This window comes from Cryptomeria japonica, chromosome 3 (genome assembly GCF_030272615.1).
Source record: "Cryptomeria japonica chromosome 3, Sugi_1.0, whole genome shotgun sequence".
Classification (NCBI taxonomy): domain Eukaryota; kingdom Viridiplantae; phylum Streptophyta; class Pinopsida; order Cupressales; family Cupressaceae; genus Cryptomeria; species Cryptomeria japonica.
The window spans coordinates 983,687,920-983,714,763 of NC_081407.1; the positions used below are offsets into that span (position 1 = coordinate 983,687,920).

General features: G+C 36.5%; 1 protein-coding gene across 3 annotated transcripts in view; it reads right to left on the reverse strand.

The window, feature by feature from the left end:
- Positions 1–13,346: 13,346 nt before the first annotated feature.
- The window catches only part of LOC131076201 (uncharacterized), a 109,903-nt gene continuing 96,405 nt past the window's right edge, over positions 13,347–26,844 (reverse strand). For 2 of the 3 annotated variants that reach the window (XM_058013256.2, XM_058013255.2), the window contains exons 13-14: positions 14,137–14,658; positions 13,347–13,789 (exon numbers count right to left, since the gene is read on the reverse strand). In XM_058013256.2, the coding sequence (XP_057869239.1) occupies positions 13,616–13,789; positions 14,137–14,658 (696 nt within the window). In that variant the 3' untranslated portion in view covers positions 13,347–13,615. Of the gene's footprint in view, positions 13,790–14,136; positions 14,659–15,289; positions 15,639–26,844 lie in introns of those variants that run through there. The other variant, XM_058013257.2, reaches the window with a different exon arrangement.

Consider the following 26,844-nt stretch of genomic DNA (forward strand, 5'->3'; position numbering starts at 1 on the left):
GAATTTCTTGGGAAACAGCGAAGTGCTTAGAAGAGTGTTCTAAGGGTTTGACTTTGTATCAGATCGAGATACAATGATCCTTCAATGATTATGATTGATTGTAATAATCCATATGATGATCAATGATGATCTGTAATGAGTTGTAAAGATCTGTGACAATCTATGTTGTAAATCTTAGGGTTTTGTAACCGACTAAGTTGTAAAAGTTATTTATGTCGGTACAATTGATGTTTGTTGTGTCGGTGGTTTTGAGAAGAGTGTGAAGTCGAACCAGAGTATGAGATTTGCTAGAGTGTAGCAAATTTGGAGCAAAATTGGATCTGATCAAGCAAGCAATTAAGTGTTATACCTAGATCATTCATTGTTGTTATCCTAACAGTTACAGTAGCAATATCCCTTAACCGGTAGGTCCTAACATGCCTTTCATTGTAAATCCCTTAACTAGGTAGCTCAACATCTGAGTGTTAAATCCTCTTGTGAGGTTGATACTAACATGTCAAAGCTCCTAACAGGGCTCATCATCTAAATCCCTTAGCCGGGTGACTCCTAACGGGGTCTACTCCTAACAGGGCATCTTTGTAAGCTTCTAACCAGGCTAGGCTCCTCACAGGGCGCATTCCGAAAGAGTACATTATTTTTGTGGCTACCAATTCCCACTGTAGTTTTTCCCTATTTGGGTTTCCACGTGAAAAACATGGTGTTCATATGGTGAATGTTTTTATGTGTTGTTATGTTTTACTTTCAGTTTATGCATGTTGATGAACACTTAATGAGCAGTTCTGATAAACTAGTTTAACAATTGGTTATCAGTGATTACCAGTAATGGTAGAGATTTTATTACTGGTTTATGATTGATTTGGTGAAGTTTTGTAAGTTCAAGTTTTAAGTTTGAAATTGTTTCTAACACTGATTCCCCCCCCCCCCACCCCCCCAATCTCAGTATTAACCGAATCCTCTAAGATTAACAGGTACTTAGTTGTGTGTATTGGTGCCTATGAATCATCTAAAAGAGATTCGTGTCTCTTATGGGTTGGAGCCTACAAAATTTGTAAAAAAATTTTAATATAAGTAATATTTTGCAATTGTTTTCTCCCGCAAGGGTTTCCACATAAATCATGTTTTCTTATATGTTAGGTCTTGCATTTGTTCTAGATTAAGTTTTGAAGTATTGTTATTATGACTAATCAAGTTTTTTTGTTGAAAAGTAAAAGTTTGTTAATATACAAATTCACCACCCACCCCCCCCCCCCTCCCCCTACCCACCCTGCCCCACCCCACCTCTGGCTCAATATAATCATGTGCTCATCATGTTTTTGGTCCCTAAGTCTAAGATCAAGGAGAATATTTTTGGATTCTTTCATGATACTCCAACAACTCGATATCAAGGGTATTATAAGACATACAAGAATATCCATGGGAGGTTTTCATGGAAGGGATTGAAGGAGGATGTCCAAAAGAAAATTATAAAATGCATGAGCTACCACTAAAACAAAGGGGGGTAGATTTTTCCTATAGGCATACTTTAACCACTACCGATTCCTAAGCAAAAATGGGAGTTTATCCATGGACTTCATCATGGGAATACCTAATGTGCAAGGAAGAGATTGTATTTATGTTGTGGTTGATAAACTGATAAAGTATGGGCATTTTATTGCTATTGACCTTCATTTTCAAGGCACTTCTAGTAGTAAATATATTCTTTAGGGGGATATTGAGACTACATGACTTGCCCAAGAATCTTATTAGTGTTAAGGACAATAAAGTTATCAATTCTTTTCATCAAGAATTATTTCACTTAATGGGTATCGAGCTCACACGTAGTACCAACTACCATCTCCTCACTTATGGACAAATAGAGATAGTGAATAAGTAGATTGGGGGGTACTTGAGAATTATGTTTTAGACTAGCAAACTACATCATATGGTTGTATCTCTACTACTACAATACCTCACACCACATGTTCATTAGGATGGAACGTTGTACAGTTCTATATGGTTATGATGCACTATCTTTTATTGATCTACTTCTTTTAAACAACAAGGCACCAATAGAAAATGACTTGATGGGTCATAGACAAGAGATACTGAGGGCACTAAAGGGTAATCTACAACAAGCATAGAATCTACAAAAGACTTATGCAGATCGGAAGAGAACATAGAGATCCTTTGAGGTGGGAGATTTCATTTTCTTGAGATCGCAACCATATAAGAAGACTTCTATTAAGAATGGAAATTAAAAGCTCAAGCCCCGATACTATGGATTGTAAAATATTGTGAAGTGAGTAGGAAAAGTGGCCTATGAATTGGAGCTCCCACCGAACAACAAGATTCGTAATGTTTTTCATGTGTCTTGTTTGAAAAATTCCTAGGTTAGCACATTACGTCCTCGAAGGATTTTCCACCCTTAGACGTTGAGCTTAAGCTAATTTTGATTCTAGAAGAGGTGAAGGACACCTGCATCAAAAATCTAAGAAAAAGGAGCATTGTAGAGTATCTTATTAGGCGGAGAAACCTAGCAATCAAAGTTTCCACATGGGAAGGGCCTAAGATTCTCAAGAATCCTAATTTGCATTTCTTGAGGACAAGCACTCTTGAAGAGGGGGGACTTGTCGTGTCCCTTTTTAAATATCAAGAGTCAAGGCTTCTATATGCCTCATGTTAGATAATTGTCAAGGGTTGAGGATGGGGCCTACTACCCATTGAAAACTAGAGATTCATCAAAGGTTAGGGATCGCACCTATTAACACATGCCAAGGATTCATCAGAGGTCAAGTATTGGACTTATTGTCTAACACATCCCAAGAAGTCATCATTGTTTGGGGATTGAATGTACTACCCAATGCATGTTAAGGAGTCATCAGAGGTTGGGAATCAAACTTTCTACTTGACATATGCAAAATGCATAAATGGTTTGGGATCGGACTTACTACCCAATACATGTTGAAGTGTTGGTAGAGACCAAGGTTTGGAGATATTGCCTGACCAGTGCTAGAACGGAAGGATAGCATGAACTCAACAATGTAGTAGGGATTGGGGATCAAAGCTACCAACCAACTTGTACCCAATTGAAAGGAAAGAGAAACTTCAAACCTCCAACAATGTAGTTTGTAAGGCCTATAATATTGACCAATGATGTAGCATCACGAAATTCAAATTTAGGCCTTATTGCCATTCTAGGTCTTGCCCAACTAGCTAGGTATTTTGTGTCTTAGCAAGTATAAAAGATTAGGAAAACATTTTCAATTGTTATCATCCATATTATGTTATTGTATCTTCTAAGCACTTGTGTTTAGCAATCTTATATGGATGAAAACCCATAGGAGATGGTCATCAATGGACAAAAACCCATTGATTATTGGAATCGAAGGACGAGAACCCATTGGTTCTTGAGAGAATTCTCACTCAAAGAGTGCATTAAATCTTAAATGATTTGAAATAAAGTTCAATGATTCATCGTGTGCATTGTCGGTTAATGTTTAATGTTGTGTAATGACTCACATAGCATCCTTTGTTGTAAAGACTAGATAATAATCAATCCAAGTTGCTATTGGAATTTGAAACAATTAATATTATATAATTATAATGTTGTATATATTATTACATGTACATGATAAATCTTCTAATCTTTAATTTCTTCAATTAAAAAATATATAATATATCCACTCTATGTTCTTTATTAAATATTTAATATAATTTAATAACTAATAAATTAAAGAAATTAAAAAATTCCATAAATTTATAAATTTATAAATTTGAGAAGAGTTTTTTTAATTATTGAAGAAAGCAAAAGGAAATAAATTATATAGCACCATAAATAGTTAGAAACAATAGCACAAATAGTTGCCAATACATAATATCATCAATAGAATTAAGTAATAAATACAACACTAAATGTACATGAAGAACCATAGTAGATAATAAAGCATATTTAGCAACAAAATTACAATGAACATGAGGAAATGGCTGCTCAAAACTTTGTTGATGTGCCAGAAGATTTCGATCCAAGTGTGCCACCACCCTCTCCCCCTAGAGATACATTTCATGATGATGAAGTAGCAGAGGTCCTAGATGATATCGACGGGGCCATCATTCCAACCATAATCCCTGATGAGGAGGCCAATGATGAGAGGATCATTGTCTCTAAACATTTCATATCAGATGACAATTTTGTAAATACCCCTGAGTTTAAATCCTTTTGGCATAGAGAGAAGCTGAAGAACCTATCTGATGAAGAAATCAAAAATTTTGACAGAGATAGCATAAGGTGCACCCCTAAGGAAGGCAGAGAAATGTTGGCAAAAAGTGATATGCTTCTTGTATCGAGGTGGGACTTAGTGGGACTTAGAGAAAAATTTCCTGCTAGATCGAATCATGAGGCAAAAGGATCCCTTATTTGCTAAGGAGTTTGGAGAGCATAGATCGGGTGTACATTTGAGCCCCAAGGCGTTTGCAGTATGGGCTAGGGCTTCAAACACTCAGAAGCCCTTAGTCCTTTGAGGGGTAGAGCAAAAGAGAGGGGATGCATCCCCTACAAGACCTTCACAAGAGAGTATATCTTCTAAAAAGCTAAGTCTAGAGAATCTTGGTTAACTAAGGGTAATTTGAACCCCAAATATTGACAACGTCAATAAACTTCAAATTTTCATCCATCCAATCTTCATATGGCAATCCATTATCTTCGCCTACAAAAATACTAAAAGAGGCAAATAAATTATTTTGGGCTCTTTTGGGTGGGGATGAACTAACTAAACCAATTAATAACAATATTCTAGCTCAAACATCCCAAATTTGGTTAAAAATGACGACAATGAGATTCGGATCACTTGTAAGCATAGAGGAAATTAGTGTTGCCTTTCAACTCAATCCAGATAAGGCCCCTTGCTCAAATCGTTTCTCAATGGCCTTTTATCAATTTTGTTGGGATTTTATTGGGAAATAAATAACGAATGTGGTGGAAGAATCAAGAAAGTCATGTAAAATTTTACGAGACTTCAACAATATCAATATTGTATTAATCCCCAAAAAGGAGTGTTACACATTTACCAACTTTCATTTGCCTCTCTATATCACAATATATAAGATTATATAAAAAATGTAGCTAACTAGCTAAATCTCCTCCTCCCCTCAGTATCTTCAAAACATGATTTATTCTTGAGAGGAATATAATGGATGAGATTATCATCATGAGACTTTGCATTCCATAAAAAAAAACAATCAAAAGGGTACGGTCTTAAAACTAGACATCAACAAAGCCTACAATAGAGTAAGTTAGAGATTCATAATTAATATTATGAAAAGATTCAACTTCAATGAAAAGTGGTTGGATTGGATATTTTCTTGTATATCTATTGTCTAATATTTTGTAATTGTCAATGGGCTCTTGTACAAATTCTTTGAAGTTGCCAAAGCCACAAGACAAGGGGATCCACCACCCCCATTCTTACTCATTGTTATGGCTAATGCACTTAGTAGAGGAATAGTAAAGAAAGTTGAGCATGGAATCTAGAAGGTATCCTTGTTGCCCCCGAGACCTTGGCCATCATGCATCAACTTTTTGTTGATGAAACTCTACTATATGGTAATGCTACAATGATTGAAGCTTTGGAGATTAGAGACAATTTAGATGAGTATGTAAGGTGCTCTAGGCCATTAATCAATAAAGAAAAATCAATTATACTTTTGTAACACCAAGAAGATGATGCAAAGGCCAATTGCTACCTTGTTGGGGATTCGCATTGATCAACTCATATGCACATATTTGGGCATCCCCCTATTCCAAGGTGTTATAAAACTCATCCTATGGTGTAAATTCATTGGCAAGTACATGTGAAGAGCTAAGTCTTGGAAGGGGTGTTGCCTATCCCTAATAAGAAGACTAAATATGGTCAAACCTGTTATTGCAGCCATACTAATCTACATGCTCTCCTACATGGAGCTAGTGTCCAAGATAGAAAAAGAACTAATTGGCATCCAATGCAAATTTCTATGGGAGGGATCCAATGAAATAAACAAATCCCCTTAATTACATGAGACAATATAATGAAAAAGGAATGAAGGGGTTGGGATCAAGAACATCCAACTTCAAAAGTGTGCCTTTGGAGCCAAATTACTATGGAGGATGTACAAAATTCCTAATGCCCTATGGTGTAAGCTTTTAAAAAATACTTGTATCTCGATGAAGAAACCCAATCAAATATTCACAATCATAGATGCAAAACTTAGCGAATTTTTTTGCCCATGAGTAATTACAAGTTTAACTCGAAGAGAAACTCGCCCGAGTTTTTGAGAAAAACTCGCTTGATTTTTTGAGAAAAAATCATTGGATTTTTGGCGGATTTTTCCGAAAAACTCAGAGTACAAAAAAAACTCAAGTGTAGTTGCATAAAAGGCCCAATACGTCAAAACTCAACTTTTTATTCGATTTTTTGGCTTCTATTTGCTCCTCTAGAGGCTTGGGATGTGTTTGGAAAGTGTTTGCAGGGTGATTGCAGCTAATTGGAGCTTAAAATTGAGATTTGAAGAGGATTTGGTGTGAATATGAAGAGAAAATTAGATTTTCGGGTAGGGTTTCTGATTTTCTTTTTTTAACATTTTGGTTTATTTTGCTACTTCGAAGTTCAACAAAAAACATCAATGTCATTAGGTAAACAATCTAAATCAAATTTAGATTGCAAACAACAAGATTTTCCACCATTTTTTCTAATTTTTTCATTATTTTCACAATTTTTCAAAGTTTCAAACCCTACCAATTTTTTTTAGTTTGAATCTTTTTCTTCTATAAAATGTTTAGAATCTTATATTAGATTAATTTTTTACTAATTTTATCTAATGTATAATTATTTAAAATAATTTTGTTTGTTCGTTAATTTTTTAATTAAAATATTAACAACTTGTACTTGGTATTTGTATGTGTAGGTTAATATATAATGGCAAATAGAGAAGTTGAAGCTTCAGGTTCAAGGTTGGCGCCTCCACTGTCATTTGTAGGCACTCATCCTAAAAGAGCTAGAGACCCCTCTTAGAAGTATGGCTATCAAGGACCGAAAGTTGGTTTTGTTTTTTGCATAAAATGTGAAAGAATATTTCATGGAGGCATAAACTACCTCAAATACCACCTTGCAGGTATCAATAAGCATGATGTAAGTGGTTGTCCTAAGACCACTAAAGAAATAAAAAAAGATGAGTGTCATACTCATAATTCCAGAAGAGAGAAATTTGCAAAGGGAGAGATCAAAGCTAACCATGCAAGTAGCCATAGTTTCTTCTCAACGTGCTTTAATCAACCTTGAAGCAGATGATCAAGAACTTCAAAGCATAGTGGGCTCTCTTTGTGGCCCACATATCCCCAAATCCACCACCATGATGGGCACAACTTTAGCTGCTTCTAGTAAAGCATCAACACTTGTAGCACCATCATCGTCAACTCCTATAGATAATTATTTTGTGCACAAGAACACACCTAGAGCACAATCATCATTGGAGGCAACTAGGTGGAATAGGGAGGCACGTGAGCATGAAAATATTGCATGTGCTGATTTTTGGCATTTTAATAACATCCCTTTCAATGTAGCAAATAATCCTTATTGGTTTAATTTGATTACTACATTGACAATTATAGGAAAAGGCTACAAGGAACCTTCTTGCACAAACTTGAGTGGGAGGTTAGTAACTTAGTTCAGTTGATTAAAAAATTTGATAACTTATGTTGACTTTTTAAATTTTAGTTGAATTTAAGTTATTTTTTCTTTAAAGATTAAAATTGTAGGTTTCTTATGAATGCAACTGAGAGGGCAAAAGAAGTGGTGGAAGAGCAAAAAAATGTTTGAAAAAATATGGCTGCACTATTCTTTCTAATGGGTGAATGGATGGGAAAAACCGCACTATAATTAATTTTTTGGTTACTTGCAAAAATAATGTGGTTTTCTTGAAATCAGTGGATGCCTCCCATGTAGTGAAAAATGAAGAAAATTTGGCTCGAATGTTGGAGCGAGTTGTCATGGAGATTGGAATCGAAAATGTGGTGCAGATCAAAACTGATAATGTAGCAACATATGTGGCCATTGGTAGAATCCTCCAAGAGAAATACTCCAATTTTTTGTGCACCTTGTGCAGCACATGCCCATGACCTTCTTTTGGAGGACATAGGCAAACTTGATTGGATGACACTAGTTGTAGAGAATGGAAGGAGAATCACAAAATACATCTACAATCACCTTTGGGTTCTTAACTTGATGAGAGAGTACATACAAGGGAAAGATTTGGTAAGATCGGGTATCACAAGGTTTGCAACGATTTTCTTAACATTGCAAAGCATTTTTGGTTCATTGATGGCTTTGAAACAAATGTTTGTGAGTCAAGCATGGCTAGACCTAATCTATTAAAATAAACCTAAAGGAGTGTTGCATGCATAGTCTTCAACAACCTATTTGCACAAAAAAAATTAAGAGATTGTGAAGGTAATTTCAAAAGTTCAAATTTAAATTCAAAATGAATATTTAACTTTTTAATTCAAGTTTTTTTATTATAAATGTGTAACTTTAATCTTTTTGCATTTTTAAATTGTAGGTGTCAAAGCCCTTCATTAGAGTTCTTCGCTTGGTAGATGGAGAACAAACACCAATGGAGTATCTTTATGAGGCCATGGATAAGGCCAATGAGGCTATCAAAAGTTATTATGAAGGGATCCCATATGGGAAATTATTGATAGGAGGTGGAACAATCAACTCCACCAACCTATCCATGTAGCAAGATACTTCCTCAACCCTCGATTTTTCTAATCGAATTCCTTCTCAAATCCTAGTGGAGAGGTTATAAAGGGCCTCATTGCATGCATTCAAAATCTGACACGCGATCTTGAGGTGAGAGAATTATGGCTGCATTGGATGATTATACAAAAAAAGGGGTAAGCTCCTCTCTTCAATGGCTAAGTGAAGAAAAACCACTCAAACACTAGGTGTAATATTTGAAGTCTTTCACATGCATCTTGATCTTACAAGTTACAACTATTGATAATTTGATCAAATATGTTTTGACTTTGCTTTCTAGCTCTTCAATATTTTATTTGTGTAGTCTTAGTGGAGAAATTGAGGTGGAAATGCCCCAAATATGCAAAAAAAATTCCCTTCACATCTTATGCCAACCTTGTAGAGCATTCAATTGTGAGTGCAATTGGAGCTTATTCGAGGCCATCCACACGAAGAAGAGGAATAAATTAGCCCAAAAACGCCTCAATGGCCTTGTCTTTGTTCAATATAATCTTCAGTTGCACAAAAGGAAGGTAGAAGAAACGTTATCCTCAACAGCTCCAATTGATTTGGATGATATAGATCATTACGATGATTGGACAGCACAGGAGCAGCCTCCATTGTTTACCGATTAAGACATTTATGATTTGGAGACGTAGGCAACGGAGGCGGAGGGTGGATTTGGATTCGCCTTGGATGACATTAAGGAGCATGAGGAGGTTGACAATGATGAGGAGGATTCATTGCTAGTGCCAACAACATTTGCATATAGGATGGAGGTTGACCCACATCCTGTCATGCTAAGTAAGGTGGCAAAGCCATAGCGGACAACTACAACTAGAGATACCTCTCCCCTATTTTTTACTAGAGCTAGGAAGAGGAAGATGTAAAATGTTTTGATGTAGTGTTTACTTTTAGTTTTATAAAGATAATTTACTATATTCATTTTGTTTTAGACTATCAGACATCAACATTCTACATGAAGATGTGATTTTGTACTCAATTTGCATTTAAATCAATCAAATATAACTAGACTCAACTTGTTTCTTTTATGTGCTCATTTATTTAACTCATTAGATGCATTTCCTCATTGAATTTTACAAAAAAAAATGTTTCAAATGAAATTTAAGTAGTTTTTTAAATGGTTGAGTTTTTTGGATTTTCAAGCCTTCATGAATTTTTGCTTAAGTCCCAGTTTTTCAACTATGTTCACAATCATTGATCCTCCTTGTAGCTCGCATTTATGGAATTCCATGTTGAAGAGTAGACCAATAATTATAGATCATTTGTCCTCGAACGTAAGCAATGGTAATTCTACATTATTTTGGTTTGATTCATGGAACGGTATAAATCGCTTGCTGAATTGCTAGGGATATAAACAAATATCAATGCAATGAGGGAGGCATACAGGAATTGTGTTAGTGATTATAATTACAGGAGACGCCAACAAGATGAGTTTCTCATGGAAAAGCTTTAATCTCAGCAACTCATGGATCCAATATTATCTAAGTAAGGAACTGTCAAACAAACAGAACTATCATGTTAACAAACAGAGAAGATGAATTGATATAGGGTGGTGCTAAATCGAGAAGAACTTCACTTAGGTTATGATTTGCAAAAGTAGGAGATTCAACAACGTTGGTCCTCTGAGTTTTATTGGAGACCTGATGTCCTTCTAAAGGCCAATGCATTTGTGTGGGCTACGCCCCATTATCGCATTTTAACCAAGGACAGACTCATTAATGTGTGGTTTTTTGGCCCTTATTGCTACCTTCTATACGAAAACAAGAAGAAACAACAAATCATTTATTCCTGCAATGTCCCATTGTGTAGGAATGTTGGCTATGGATGTGTCAGAGGCTAAATTGGCATGACCACCTCCCCTCCAAGATTGATGATTTGTTCCAATGTTGGCCCAAGATGAAAAAAGGGTCTTTGTGGGGTGGTTTATAGTTGGAGACTCCTGCCATTTGATTATATGGCAATTGTGAAAAGAAAGAAATGCAAGAATTTTAAGGAAAAAATCACTCATAGAAAGGATTATCAATAAGATCATTTCTAGGATTCGTGAACATCAAAACACGAGTAAGAACCGAAAAAAAAAAAAAAAAAGGGAAAATTTTCCACATGGGATGATCACATCATGAGCGCCTGGTCACTATTGAAAGTTCTCGCCCATTCTCATCAACCTTGTGAACACAGGTCTAAAAGGAAGATGGCTAAATGGACTACCTCCACTAGTGGAAGACTAAAATTAAGTTTTTACACTTAGGAGATCCTAGGGCCTCAGACCGAATAACTTGCAATTAGAAGCATACCTTCTCAAAAGACGAATAACTGGAAGAGATAAATGTAGGTTGAACAAATTTAAGATTGATATTGAAGGGAATTTACAACTTGTAATTAGAGGTGTATCTTTTCAAAAGACCAATAACTAGAAGAGACAAATGTGGATTGAACAAATTCAAGATTCATAAGGAAAAAGCATCAATAGCTGTTATAGTTCCAATAACCATTGACTTCTTGTGCACTCAACCCTTCAATTACTAACTTCAAAGAAATCAAAAAAATTATAATTAAAAGTTCATTAATAAATTTTACATGTACCAATAGTCATCCACTTTTTAACATTTTTGGACCACAATTGACTCATTTGTGCAAGACTACTAATGCATTTATACACCACTACTAGGGCATTTGTACATAAGTATTGGCAATTTTAAGTTTACAATTATTGGACATTTTTAAGTAGGTATCACGCGACACTTTGAAATGTGGAATTTTTTTATCCTTGTGTGCATCATGGATCCCACAGCTTGCATCCTTACTACCCAAAAGTCAGAACAATAGTTATAAGAAGTTAAGTCGCATATAGAGACAACAAAAAAAATCATCTAAATCCGATGTACCGTTTAAGATCTGTAGGTGCACGAAATTAGCTATAACAACTATTGATACACTTCCCTTGTTAAAAGAGATTCACAACTTACAATTATAGACGAACCTTCCCGAAACACCAATATACCTTCCCGAAACACCAATAACTGGAATAGACAATACGGGGAACAAATCCCCACAGATCAAGTTGGCGAGTACACAATTTCACATGTATACAAAAAGCCAATAACATGGCAGGTTTTCTATCTAAACAAGGGATTAATCAGAAATATAGTATCAAAATTTTGAACACCGTAAACTCTTGGAACAGTTTGGCTTCAAAAATTGACAGGGAGAAATCTTCTCCGAACGAATCGCAATAGGAAGAAATCACAATCTCCTACAGATAATCTCGCCTTTACTGATCTTCCCAAGACGCAATATGGACCATACAATTCCAAAGCCCTTTGAATCCTCGTGCTCGTTCTATTTAAACAAAAAAGTTATATGGAGACTCCGCAAGATGGCCAAACGATTAGTCATTCCGAGTTGCGTATGTGACTGCAACTCTAGCAATGTTGACGAACAGCTTCTCAATTGATTCAAAAACGGAATGCAATGCCATTAACGTTATCGTGTAGCCTTCATCTAGAACTGCATGCGCATATCCATAATGTTGCATTGTTGGAGATGTTTATCCACAACATACTCGAAACGATCGGAACGACAAGTGGGCAATATCTGCAATATATCGATATGTCCTCCCAAAGTTCCAAGGAGAGTGTCATTGCTGCAATAAGCAAAGACTCATTATCCGTTCTAGTTGGAGGCATGATATGCATCTCCACAGCAAAGGAGAAAAAATGACATGAAACAGGCAATAACCCCATGAGAGATGGGCCTAGACAAGAATATGGAGACGTTCTTTTTCTTTCAGGCCCACCCACCAAGATAATCTTATCTCCCTCCAACAGATTGAGAGACTACAAGAATGATCGCAGGGCTCCAATTCCTGTTGCACCAATGAGTCTTGAATTTGTAGCTATATATTTTTTTAATGCATTTTAATATAATGTCATGCATTGAAATATAAAGTAATCTTATGGCCTCACATTTTATCATGCATCAGTCATTATGCCGATAGGCATTATACAATTGTGTGTAAGAATGGTGTATATAAGTATGGTAAACAGTCTTTTGTTATCTTTTCTTTCTATTTTTAAGTGGATTGAATTTATGTTTATAACTATAAAAATAAAAATAAATAAAAAATGAAAAAAAGTTTTCTATAATAAAATTTTTTTAAATTTATTTATTTTTATCTATTTTTTCTGTTGGGATTTTCTTTTAATTTGTTTTTATTAATATTTGTTAATAAATGTATGAAAAGCAAAAATAATATTTTATTTATTTTCTCGTCTCAATTACCACTCACTCTGTGTTTAATTGATCAATCAATTTTCTCTATCTCCATGATGCAATCAATTAACTTTGTAACCATCTCAATCTAATATTACAATAATAATAATATCATAAATTATAATATATATAATAATAATATATTTTAAACAGCTTTTTTGGTTTAATCAAGAGTTTAATAAAAATATTAAAATATTAATATCTTAATAACAATTTAATATTAATTACAATATAATAATTTTTAAATGCAATAATGGCTTTTTTTTACTCTAATAAATTACAGACTACTTTCAGAAATCGGGAAGGTGAAAAAAAAAATTAATATCATTGGGCTGTACAAATTTTTTTATCTCAAGCTATTTTAATTGTTCAATGCTCATGTATTCATAGTGAACTTTCTTTCTTTTTTCTATTGTTTGGAAGTGACTAATCCAATCAAATCAATAAATTTGGGAGGGTATGAAAATGAGGTCTCATGTAAAATACAATGCTTTGGTATTCAGAAAAATAGCATAAGAGACTATACTGAACTCCCACATCATGCGTTTCTTTCTCCTGAGAAAGGGCCAGTACTCTCAAGGCCTTCTGAAAGCTGAGGCTGCACCCATTATAATTGCTACAACAATCCCCAAACCAGCACCCATTGTTCCCGCTATGGCTGTATCACTTATTCTGTAAGAATTGGCCACAACTACTGCCTCCCTTTTTTCCTTTTCCTCTTCAATCAACAATCTCTCTTTTGCAAGTTCCTGATAACATAATCCAGAAAAACACTGATAACTAACAGCTAAAAGAATGCAAACAATCTAAACTTTGGGGAGACTGCATTACTAAGAAAAACACTGATAACTCAAAAATTAAAACAAATGATCCTAAAGTGTAATATAAAAGATCAATAGCTTCAATTGATTAGAGCTTCTGGAAAAAAAAAATGTCTTCAATTTTACATCAACATATCAGATTATACTCCATGATCCATCATGGAGATGATGGACAAAGGACAACTTTTACACATTGTTTTCCAGAAGCTCTATTCAACTGAATCTCATGGACTGAAAACTTATTGTTTAAATTAATAGCTTTCAAGACATAATACCTCGAAGGCATAATCCTCTTGGCTGATAAGAACTTTGTGTATTATTTTCCGCAAGGTATTCACTCCTTCAACTGGTAAGATAATTTCTTTCTTCCGGAAAGGCATTTGGACAAGATTCATAGGAGCTTGAATCAACCGCTGTGCTGCCCCTTGGATCATCCTTAATGCGCATGATTCAGTTCCAGTTCCATAAACTGCATAGGCACATGAATTAAGAATCGCAGACATGTTTGAGGGTAATCCGTAAATTTCAATAACAGCACTTGCTCCTGACATTCGTTGATCTGCACTAACAGCATATTTGTTTGTGATGGCAAGGACCCATGGAATACCAGCAGCAGTAACTTCATCCATAAGCAACAGAAGTGCAGGACGGGGACGGGTGGCATTCACTCTGTGATGCAGATGAGGTATCTTGTGTGCAAGGTTATGGACAAGGACAACAAGATCAATCTTCTTGTCGAGTTCACCTCGACCAAAAGAAAGCTCCTTTTTCAGCCGACTAACCTCCCCAGGTAAATCCTGTGATCAACAATGACCATCACTTACATACGAATAATTTTTTTATTACATAAATACTCTAGTCAAAAAAAATTAAGGAAATGATCATGCATTCCCTGTCTTTTGATAACCATAGTATCAACAATAATCATCACTTACATACCAATGAAGCTTTCGATTATATAAAATCTTTAGTTAACACATTTATATAGATCAATTTTTAGAAGTCATGAAACGATCATGCACTTCCTGTTTGTTAATTACCATATTATCATATGCCAGAAATGTAAGAACCACCAAAAGGAGAACATATTGCAGATAATCAAACATTTATTAACAAATCTATAATCTATTTTCATTTTACATAAAAATTAAAAAACAAAACTATATAACAGCATTATAATAAAATGAACTTCATCAACACTAAGGTAATTACGGTTATTATGTATTATAAGAGGGCGGTGGGGGAATTGGGCATACATTGGAATGTGTGTGTGCTTATTTTCTAATGAGCAAGTTACGTTGGTTGTAACTTTTATAAGTTAATTATGTTATTAGACATTATAATTGTATAAGCCATTACAAAAATAGAAACAATATACAATTTCATACATTAATATGTTATGACATTATGTATAACATCCCCCCTTAATGAATAATACTACAGACAACTCTAAGCTTGTCTTGAAATTCTACAAAGCTATCACAAGCAAGTGATTTAGCAATCTATCAGCAATCTGCTCCTATGAGGCACAATGGTGAAGACAAATATTCTCATTATTAATCAACTGACAATCATAGTGATGATGAACCTCAATGTGTTTGGTATTGGTATAATATACCAACTCCTTCACCAACTTCAAAACACTCTTAACTTTCACAGTATAGTGAATTTGGTGTGTTTGGATCTACCTGCAAATCATGGAGTAGACATAACCAAACTGCTTCACAACCTGCACTAGGCACTGTCTTGAACTGTTTTCTTTGCCATGAAATAGCTCCTGAATTCATATAAAAACCATAGCTAGTAGTCAAATCTTTTTGTGTCAACATAACCAGCCCAATTAGAGTCTGTATCTAACAACTTGAACTCTAAAGACTTCTGATACACGATGCCACAATCAAGAGTATCTAACATATCAGCAGACTTGCTTTGCTGCTTACCAGTGAACTGATGGCAGTTGTAACAAGAACCGAGAAAGATGGCTAACAAAAAATCAAAAATCCAGTTGGGTGGATGAGAAATTGATCAAACCATGCATCAAGCGCCCAAATGCTAATTCATTGATGGTTAGTGAATCAGTGAGCACTAAAAATCTAAACCCAACCTCCATAGAGGTGTAGAAAAATGAAAAAATCTACCATCTTGAATTTCTATCAAAGATTTTTGGCATATTTCATTTGAGGAACAAAGATTGCACGATCAAGTTGTCAAAACTGTATACCTGAGAAATTGTAAAGAAGGCTAAAATATCTCATGTCAAAAGATGAGTATAAATCTGATTTGACCTATTCAATTGCATTGGCCCCACTATTGGTAATGGCTATATCATCAACATAGACAATGAGAATCACAATATCACCACCGTCTCTTTTGACCAGAGATTCAGATCAAAGAAACTTCTAAATCCATAATCTCGTAAGTATAAATCAATTCTGAATCCATACAAGAATTTGATCAGCTAGCACACCAAATGTTCTCCTTGTCCCTAGAACCATTCTGCGTCTACTAAATAAACATCCTCGCCTAGATCCTCGTTCAAGAAAATGCTATTCACATGCATCTAATACACTTCCCATCCAAAGAAGACTGCAATCAAGAGTGCTAACCAAAAAGTGAGCAGTTTGACAATAGGTGCAAAAATCTCTTCATAATTGATTCCTTCTTGTTGCAAATAGCCTTTGACAACCAAATGAGCCTCATAATTATCCAAAGTACCATCTGCTTTGCATTTCACTTTATAAACACATTTGTGTGCAATGTGTTTGCTAGCCTGAAGCAACTCCAACAACACCTAAGTATGATTCTTTGTCAAGCTCCATACTCAGCTTCCATGGTTGCTTCCCACTCTAGTCTTCCTTTTGCTTCACTAAAAGTGGTTGATTCGTTTCACCTAAAAAAAGGCTAATGAGAGAACAATTTTTTTATGCTTTTTAGTACCAAGAAAGTACTTTCTTGACCTAATGGAGAGTACATTTAATTGGATGAGATCGTCTTCTTGCATAATCCTGCAATGTGATTTAGTACAACTTGGTTTTCTGTTATTGACGTTAAGGTTTCAAACAATCAGCTTGATCCATACCAAACAAATGAAACTGATACAGTTGGAGTGAAGAAACAATATGCCATAGTTTCAAAGTGCCATTTACTTTGCATTTCACCTTATAAACCCATTTGCATCCAACGTGTTGCTTACTTGGAGACAACTTCGCTAGTGCCCACATATGACTCTTCATCAATGTACCATATTCAACCTTCATGTCTTCTTCCCACTCTAGTTTACATTCTGCTTCAGCAAAAGTAATTGTATTCACCTAATATAAGGCTAGTGAAAGAGCAAAGTCCATGTGTTCTTTAGAACCAGTTAATCTTCTCCCACATTCTTAAGTTTCTTCATTATTGAGGTTGAGGTGTTCAACCAAAGCATCGCCCTGATCCATATTAGGCAAATAAAAATGATGTGGAGTTGAAGATGAAGAAACATTATCCCATTGTATATCCCCACTAGAACTCAAGGCTTCTAGTGTCATCGGATCAAGATGCAGCAAAGAAACAACACTCAACTAGTACCAATCATATTATTTGGTACCACGTGCCTGTTATAACTATCAGTACTATCTAAACAAATATGAAAGATTGATAAAGTGATTTGACGCCAAAGATACTACCCAATGGATAGACACTCATAGTAGACTAGATGTGCTAAGGCAGATGCATAACTATTAATGGCATGTCAAAGTGTAGATGACCAAGCAAAGAAGAGGAATAGAACAAATTAAACATTTCGATGAAAATCACAATGCGGTATTTTATCAGGCAGTTGTCCAATACATGATCTAAGAGGTAAGATGTATTGAATGCCTAAGATATCGTCATGTCTACTAAGTTGAATGTTTTTTCATTGTCTTATGTGTAATATGTATACATAAAGAATGGTAGTATATAATCTAATACATGAGGTGGGTGAAGATGCAGTTGGGCAGTTGCAAGATTGCCTGCAACTCTTAAGTATGTTGGCTTCATTGATGAGATTCCTCTATGCATCATTATTTCAAATGGTGCTGCAACTGCCTATAGAAGACGAAGCATGTCCAAAAATATACCACCGATTGTGTCTAGAAAGATTGGAGATGAGTTAGACTGTCACATTAAATTACTGGCATGTGCTCTTCAATGACAATGTTGTTGATGAAACCATGAAAGCCTAATGTTAACATTGATGAAGTTACGCACTCCTAATAGTCCCAAATCCTCTTGGATAACTTAGTCTCCTTTATTTGCACATCCCTACTAGCTATGGATTTGTTAATAATAACATCAATAATATTGTGAGCTATTGATTGCTCACTATATCCAACACATTACAATTTCCCAATCTCAGTATCCAACTTATTTCTTTGTGGTCTAGAGCCGCAGTATAACCAGTTAAAACAAAAATATGGAGATGTTTCTGTTGGCATTTGATGCTGTTCCGGTGATGCTCCGGTGAAGACTGGTGATATCTGATACATGTAGATCCTTAGGAGTTGTCATTGATGGCAACTCAGCTTTCTGATCTTATCTGGTATGGAGTTTTGGTTAACCGGATGTCTTGAATAAGTTTTTTGGTATCAAGTCTGCCCGGTGAAGCTCAGTGTACAGTTTTGTGGGCATTTCTCATTTCCGGTGAAGCAGATTTTGGTTTCGGTGATCAGGGTTAGTTGGTCGAGTATCAAAAGCAGATTATCATGCAAATTCACCCTTCAGTATTGCTTCCTAAGCTTTTTTGAAGATCCGGTATCCAGTAGAGCAGTAAAACAGCATTATCTTCATTATTATTGGTGTAATGTGTGGTCTGCATTTCTTGGATAGATTTCGGTGATTGGTGATGTGTTTGAGATAATTGGCAAGACCTATAGGAAGTGTGTGAACATGTATTTTGGGTCTGGAATATGTTTTGGAAAGGATTTGAGCCGACTTGCAGCATTACACGTTTCATATTTTGATATTTTGTGAAGCCGACTTGTAGGAGATCAAATTTGCTAGTGCGGATATATAAGATCGACTTGGTTAATGCATTTGGTTGAGGATATGATGTGTGTGATGATTTTGAAACGATTGAGCACAGTGTCACGTGCGCACCTTGAGTTTTGTTGATCCAGTAATCAGTATCAGGGCAGAACAGAGCAGTTTATTAGAACAGTGCAGTGGATCACTTTGTGCCTAACCAGAACTGTTATTTGGCATGGTCAGATGCTTTTATTTAGTTCATTACTCATTGTAATCATTATCTATTAGCCTGTAAAGCAGTGAGCCTTCCTTCGGGGCTGTAGCCCTGTTTTTGTAACTAAGCAGTGAGCTCTAGGCAATGTGCCTGAATGCAAGTGTATTCCCGTTTTTGTAATATTGTTTTGCTACTGGCCATAGTGGAATGATATTGTGGGTTCAAATTCCACCGTGGTTTTTCCCTTTTCGGGTTTCCACGTAAAAATATAGGTGTTATGGTTATGTACTTGATTGCTTTGTGTTTTTGCATTTCAGTTTCTTATTTGTGCATCCGGTTGATTAAGAATAAGATTAACAAATCTCTAAATACCGGAACACTGAACACGGTCAACATACTTCCAAAGTGGGTACAACCCTTGTCTTCCTCCACGTGACATTTTGAATGCTCAATATGAATAAAAATTAAAAAATTTAAAACAAAAGAATATTAGATTTTTATTTTTTTTCTTACTGCTCAATATTCATACTTCAGTATATTAAGATCGGACATTCATAGTTAATAATATTAACTGTGAATGTAGTATATTAAGATCAAACATTCATAGTTAATAATATTAATTGTGAATGTTTGATACTGATACACTCACATTCACAGTATATAATAAATTAATAATTTAATTATTAATATTATAAATGCATGTTGATATAAAATAAAAATATAAAGTTAAACAATACAAATTAGAAACAGTACTTCGAAATTTGACGGAACCCAAAAAAATGCCAAAAACACAGACTATGAAACGTAGAAAAATAAAATTCGAAATTTTTTAAAGTATATTGTGAAAAATAAAAAATCGATGAAACCCAACAAAATGCCAAAAACGCAAACGAAACCCAGCAAAAACGGTGAAAAATTAAATATTTAAACGGCGAAATGGAAGGCGAAATGAAAAAACCCTGTTGTTTGCTGCAAATAGTAAACGGTAAACCCTATTGTTGGCTGCAAATCGACGAAACTCGTGTTTACACAACGCAAATATGTTCGCGTGATGCAAATTTGTGCTCGTGGCTGCAACCCGTGTTCTCGCGACGAAAATCTGTTCGCGTTAGGTTTTCTTTGACTTTTTGGCTGTCGTATGTGTTATGACGTCACGACTTTTAGGGTTTTTTGAGTTTTATTCTCGCGTTTTTTGATTTATTTATTATTTTTGGCCTGGAGACGTCGGGAGACGCCCTGTCAACTCCCACCCACGTATCCTTTAACTGGCAACGCATCCAATGGCGACTCCCACACAGGATACGCGAACCAATATCCGGTTTGGGTCTCCAGGGATCTAGGGTACGTTTCCCTGCAACCCAAGATAAAACCCTAATTAGGGTTTCCTAAAATTAGCTACCCCTTGACCAATGAAAAAATTACATTTGGGACACTTGTCCTTCTTGCTAAATATGAACCAACAATAAAAATAGAAGGTTGTTGCATTGTGAAGTGTGCCCTCTAGAAGCTTTTGTGGATAAGTCAGGTTCATTGAACCTAGACATGTTGACTTGGAACAATTTGATTGGTTGGAAGATGACGAGGTGGCACCTCAGCGTGTTGGATATCTTCCTTGAATTCTCCAATTTGTGTGAAGAAATTGTCTAAGTATGGAAATTTGTTTCTTCTTGTCACCATCTGATTCTGATTAGGAGCTTGTCCTTAATTCTTCAGCAGATGAAATCCTTCAAGAAGTTGTCCTGATTGCTTCCATAAGTCTGGGATTGTAGATGAAATTCCCCAAGAAGTTTGAAATTCTTTTCTATATTTTCACCAAGTCTGAGAAATTTTCTTTCTTGATGCCTTGAATTCGGAGAAGAATTCCTCTAGGCCTTCGTCATAATAGCTCTTCCCATACTTAGCCAAATTTTGGCCATCCTTATGCTCGGACGAACCTTGCTCATGGATTTGTCTTCAATTCTAAATTTGGCTTGAAACTCCTTTTGTGTTTTCTGCGACGATCCTGCCTTATCTCTCATCCAAAACCTGCAAAACCAAAAGAAATTAAGTTAGAATCCTCATTTTGAGCATGAATTTTGAAGGTTTGATGGCAAAGTGTGCTCTGATTCTCCACTTCCTCAACACTTTTACCTTTCAACAAACTGCAAACACTTAGAAATTTTAGAAACCCTTGAAAACTCAATCTGATTTGAAGGTTTGGGAGTGAAATTTGTCTTTGATTAATTAAAAAAAATGAATAACTTAGTCCCAAAATCTGTGAAATAAATGTTGAAATCAGATTCAAATTTTGGAAAATATGTGAAAATCAGACTAAGTACCTGAAAATCTCCTCCAAAATCTTGAAAAGTGGATTGAAAACCACCGAAGATGCCTTGAATTCTTGATCAAAAGGTAAGGAAACAAACTAGAATACCCCTGTCACCTTGAGAAATAGATGAAAACCCTTGTTTGCCTTCTCCTCAATGCCTTCGAAAATTTTCGAACTGCTCTAGAGGCTCTGAAAATGCTTTGGAAAACCTGAAATAATCTTTCTTTAAGTGTCTTGTTCTCCAATTTCAAACTGCTTGAATGAGAGAAATGAATGAATGATTCGCTATAAGTATAAACTCTAAAGAGTTCAATTTCTGCATTTAGAAACACAATTCATCCTTCCCAAATCGAACTTATCTTGTTTCTATTCTCGTGATCTTATTTCTTTATCAATTTTAGTTCATTGAGAAAGTTTCTATTTTTTATTTCAGTTGAGTTTAGTCACTTGGGAAAGTTCTGATTTCAAATCAAGTCTGAGTTCAGTTCAATAAGAAAGTTTCTATTTTGAGATTGAGTTGAAAAAACTTTCTTCTTTCCTTTAGCAGATTTTGAAACTTTCTTTCTTGAATTCTTTGTTCGAACTTAAATACTTGATAGCTGGGCAGACTCTGTGAAGTTTGTTTCTATTTACACTTGAGGTAGGGTGGACTTCACTGATTTCATGACTTCTTATCACCTCCATCGCGGACTTTGCCACATTCATGACCCTTCTCTTTGGGTTGGGTTGAGGAGACTTGTGCACCATTCTTGTTATTGCTTCACACCCCAAGGCGAACTTTGTGATAGTCAAGAACCAAGGTGAGGGCGGACTTCATTAACCTCATGCACCTTACATTCAACCAAGGGCAAACTTCATCCATCTTAGGCACCAAGGAGGGCGGACTTGGTGAAGTTCATGCTCATATCTTAGGCAGATTTCATCATTTCCTTGCACCATTCACAAGTTACTTCTTACAATCTTGGGCGGACTTTATCAAAGTTGTGCACCTTTCACTTAATCAAGAGTGGACTTCTCCACACTTAGGAACTGCCGGTTGCAAGGTAGGGCGGACTCACTAGCTGTTAGGAACCTTGACACATGATTCAGGGCGGACTTAGTGAAGAATGTGCACCACTTATTATTTCTCTAGGGCGGACTTCATTGAAGTCATGCACCTTGATTTGAAGGAGGGCGGACTTTGGGGAATTCTTTTCCCTCTCATTGGAGTTGGCATATTTTTTCTTAGCCAAGGGCGGCGTTGAAGGAAAGCCTTCCTTTCTAATTGCTGAGTTCATTACTTTCTTTCCCTTGCACAGATTAGACCTCAGAACTTCATCATCAGCCAAGGCGGACTTTGAGAATTCTTTTCCTAGATGCAGATCAAAGTGTTTTCAAGGTAGGACGGACTTCACCAAAACATTTCCTCATTATTTCTAAGCTTGGGCGGACTTCAGCCTTCTCTCTCCTTGAACAAATGTCTTCCTTGGGCAGACTTCCTTAACTTCATGCACCTTATGCAAAGGCGGACTTGAAGACACATGTGCACCTTCTACCTCAATCAAGGGCGCAGTTTAAGACATTTTGGCACATCCAATCAAGGGCGGACTTTGTGACTATTTGTGACCAAGGAGGGAGGACTTCCTAATGTTTGTGCACCTTTCATATTAGTCAAGGGCGGTCTTCATTGATTTCATGGCTCATTGCTTGAGGGCAGACTTTGACATCACCTTATCCATAGGGCGGACTTCACAACCTTCTCCTTCAAGGCAGACTTGAACATCTCCAGGAACTATGGAGGGCGGACTTCCTAAACTCCATGCTCTTCAAACATTTGTTGATTCCCTCACCCTTGGGCGGATTTCTTCAATATCATCACCCACCTCACCTTTCCCAAGCCGGACTTTAGCATTTGTTTGCACTTGTAACATTTGGTAGGGCGGACTTCTCCAATATCATGACCCACCTCACCTTTCCCAAGGCGGACTTTACCAACTTTGGGAACCATAGTCCTTGACCAAGGGCGGACTTTCTTACTTCCTTGCACCTCAACTCTCCACTCATGGCGGACTTTGGCATTTGCTTGCACTTGTAACATTTGGTAGGGCGGACTTCTCCAATATCTTGACCCACCTCACCTTTCCCAAGGCAGACTTTACCAACTTTGGGCACCAAGAAGGCGGACTTGGTGGATCTCAGGGACCTGTTGACGTGTATTTCATACACCATCATACACAGAATAAAATACCAATAGGCATCTTATCCTCTCTTGAGAAAATAGTCTCTAACTGCTGAAGATTCGCGTAAAGGATCAGTTAGGAAGACTCCAAGGTTCTGTTAGTAGGGTCTCTACGTGTGGACAAGCTTCCAGCGGTATGATGTGATTTGCTGTTTCCTTCAAGGGGTCTTACGCATTCTGAAAGTTCAAGATTTTACTAAACTAAAGAAACTTTTCAAAAATAACAAAAGAGTAGGGTTTGAAAGAGGTCTAATCTAGCCTAATCCTAAGAATGACTTCGTATGGACAAGACTTGGCAAGATTCAACCAACTTCAATTTTGCCATAAGATAACAACTCAATTGAAATCGATGCGATCTTCTAAGGTAACAAAATGATATTCAATACATCAAAGATCAAAGACACTACCACGAAGGTACATATCCAAGATACAATAATGATTGAAGATTAAGGGACTCAAAGTATTCTCCAGTCGACCACGCAAGGCGTTCCTACAATCAGCAAGAAGCTAGTGGTTTGGATTACGAATCCTACCAAAGATCAAGTCTCACACAATGTCCTTCAAACTAACACACTACCTTGATTGAGCATGATTCAAGTAGATTAAACAACCATGAAGATAACCAAGAAAGTTGCAACAAAACACCATAACTTCAATATTTTATTGATTTCCAAGTCATCATGTACAACAATTGCTTGAATTCCTCTCTTCAAAACTCAATCTTGCTACAAAATAAAATTGCTTCTAACTCTAATCTCTCTAATACAATAAACTCTCTGATATCTAACTGTTGACTATTGACTATTACCTATTACCAAATGAAATGAAAAATGGGGGTATAAATGGCATCCCCAATTACAATGAAAGGTCCAGATCGAAAGTAGATCAACAGACAAGATCATGACACCTAAACCCTAATTAGGGTTTGTTACAAAATGGCCTCCTTTTACTGAACAATATTAAATACATAGCCAAATATTAAATTTAGCACAAAAACCTAGGAGACATAAACCAATGACAAATAAGATGCCATGTCATCTATAACAACCTTTCATCTAGAATCTTATTCCCTTTCCAATGTTCTTTTTTAGCATATGCAATGAATCTTGTCACGATTCCTTCGATTTCTGCAATTGGAATCTCGGGAAGATTCTTCATACTCTCTTCCAAGTGAATGACCTGATCGAATGCATCTAGAAGAGCTGCGTCCCAAGTAGATTCAAGTTCCTTTGTTCTTTCAATCAGGAGCATGGTGGCAAACATTTGATCATATCGCTCATCTGTAACATTTGCGTCCTTGCAAAAGATGACCTTGATTCTATCCTCTAATTCCTGCATATCCACATCTGTCTCGACCTCGATCCTTCTGCCAAGAATGGTACGAAGTACCTCAAATACTCTGTCCTGGATCGGATTGATCACCTCCTCAACTTGGCCACATCTAACACTAATGTCCTCGAAGAAAACACTCTTCATATGGAGCAAGGTTGACCACTGAAACAAACTGTGAGATTCTCCATCCAAGATCTTCTCTTGCGCTAAAACTTTCCTTGATGTGTGTCTAATTACCTTCAAGACAGGAATGATGACATCCTTGGTATGGGCAAATGCGGCTACTATTATCATCAAATTGTGGATTATCTCAAGAACTTGGATAGCTTGATGAATAGTCTTCATCATCCTTGTTACAAATTCTATGGCCACTGTATGAGATCTATCCATCCAATTACTTGTACGTTGGACCATGTTCCTAAATCTTTCTGCCTCATTGATTGATTGAAGTGGAAGTGCTTGCACTGGTGATCTAGCTGGATCCTGACGTCCCAAAGGTTCATTGATGTGACTGAAATAAGTCCTCCATGCACCGACCTCTCTCTCAAGCTTTCTGTTCTTCTCCATTTCTTCTCTAAGCTTGTCTTTCAATGCCTCAAATGAATTAGTGGCATCATCTAAAGTCTGCTCTGCTGTAGATGGTCCTAGCTCAAATGTTTGTATATCATATTCCTCTGCTAGGATCTCACCTTCATATTTGTCTACTGGCGGTGTAGCTATCTGCAATTTCCTGGATCCAGTCTCATCTCGAATCATCTTGGACATCTTGGTAGCCTTTCTCTTCTCTGTCACTTCCTGGGAATGTCCAACAAGGCTCTCTAAATCAATTGCATTGTCCTCGTCCTCTACTACAATCACCTTGGTTAATCTTTCCTTCAACCAATCTGGGATAATCGATCTTGTTTCTTGAACTTGAATTTCCTTATGCACTATTTCTTCTTGTCTGGGAGGAGATGATATTTGATTGTCTTCTTTATCTTCATCTAACTCATAGTCTTGGAGAGATCCATCTGGTGAACCATGCTGTGCATGTCCTTCTTCCTGCCTATCGTTCTGCACCATAGACTCCATGGAATCTTCCACTTGAATTGTTCTCTTCTCTGGTCTAGAAGATGTACCGGATGATCTATCTCTATTAGCCTCTTGTTTCTTCTTGGAAGATTCTCTCTTTCCAGGTCTCTCTTTCCTCTTCGAACCTCTTGGATGGAGATTGCCCTCACTGGCACATCGAAGGTTTCCTTCACCTGAATTTCTAGGATTAGGATTGCCTTCACTCACACTAGCTCCACCTTCGACTGGTCTCTCTTCCAAAATGAAAGTCATAGCTATGCCTTGTTCTCTCAACTTCTGATGTTGTATGTCAACCCACCTGCGAGTACAAGACAAGACCGGTGCCATCAAAGTATCTAGATCCATGACCTCGGGCTCATTCCAATCTAACCTTATGGATTTGCTTTCTCGATCATAGGAAGACTGGATATGTCTGCCACTGTCCTGAGCTTGGTCGGCCACTCTGTAAATCCTGCATTGCCTGATGAAATCCAAAGGCAATCTCGAATGCATTTTCCGTTTCACTTCAAGATCATCTAAGAGATTCATCATAAAATCTTCTATTTGGTACTCATGCCTAAACTTTCTGCCGACTGTCTCCTCTAAATGTCCATGTGGATCAAAGCTTTCTCTCAAAGCAAAAGATGAAAAAGAATACAAGGCTAACTCCTTCTCTGCGTCATCCATGGCTAAAGCATTAGGACATACGTCAACTGAATTACCCAAAATAATGGGTACTGGAACTCCATTCTGATGTCTGTGTCTGAATGCCTTCACGTATGTTGCCAACTGTCTCGTTACTTCAAGTAACACAATTCTGTCTGTCGGATATCTCGGCAACATGTATGGAGGTAAAGGACATCCATGCACCCTAA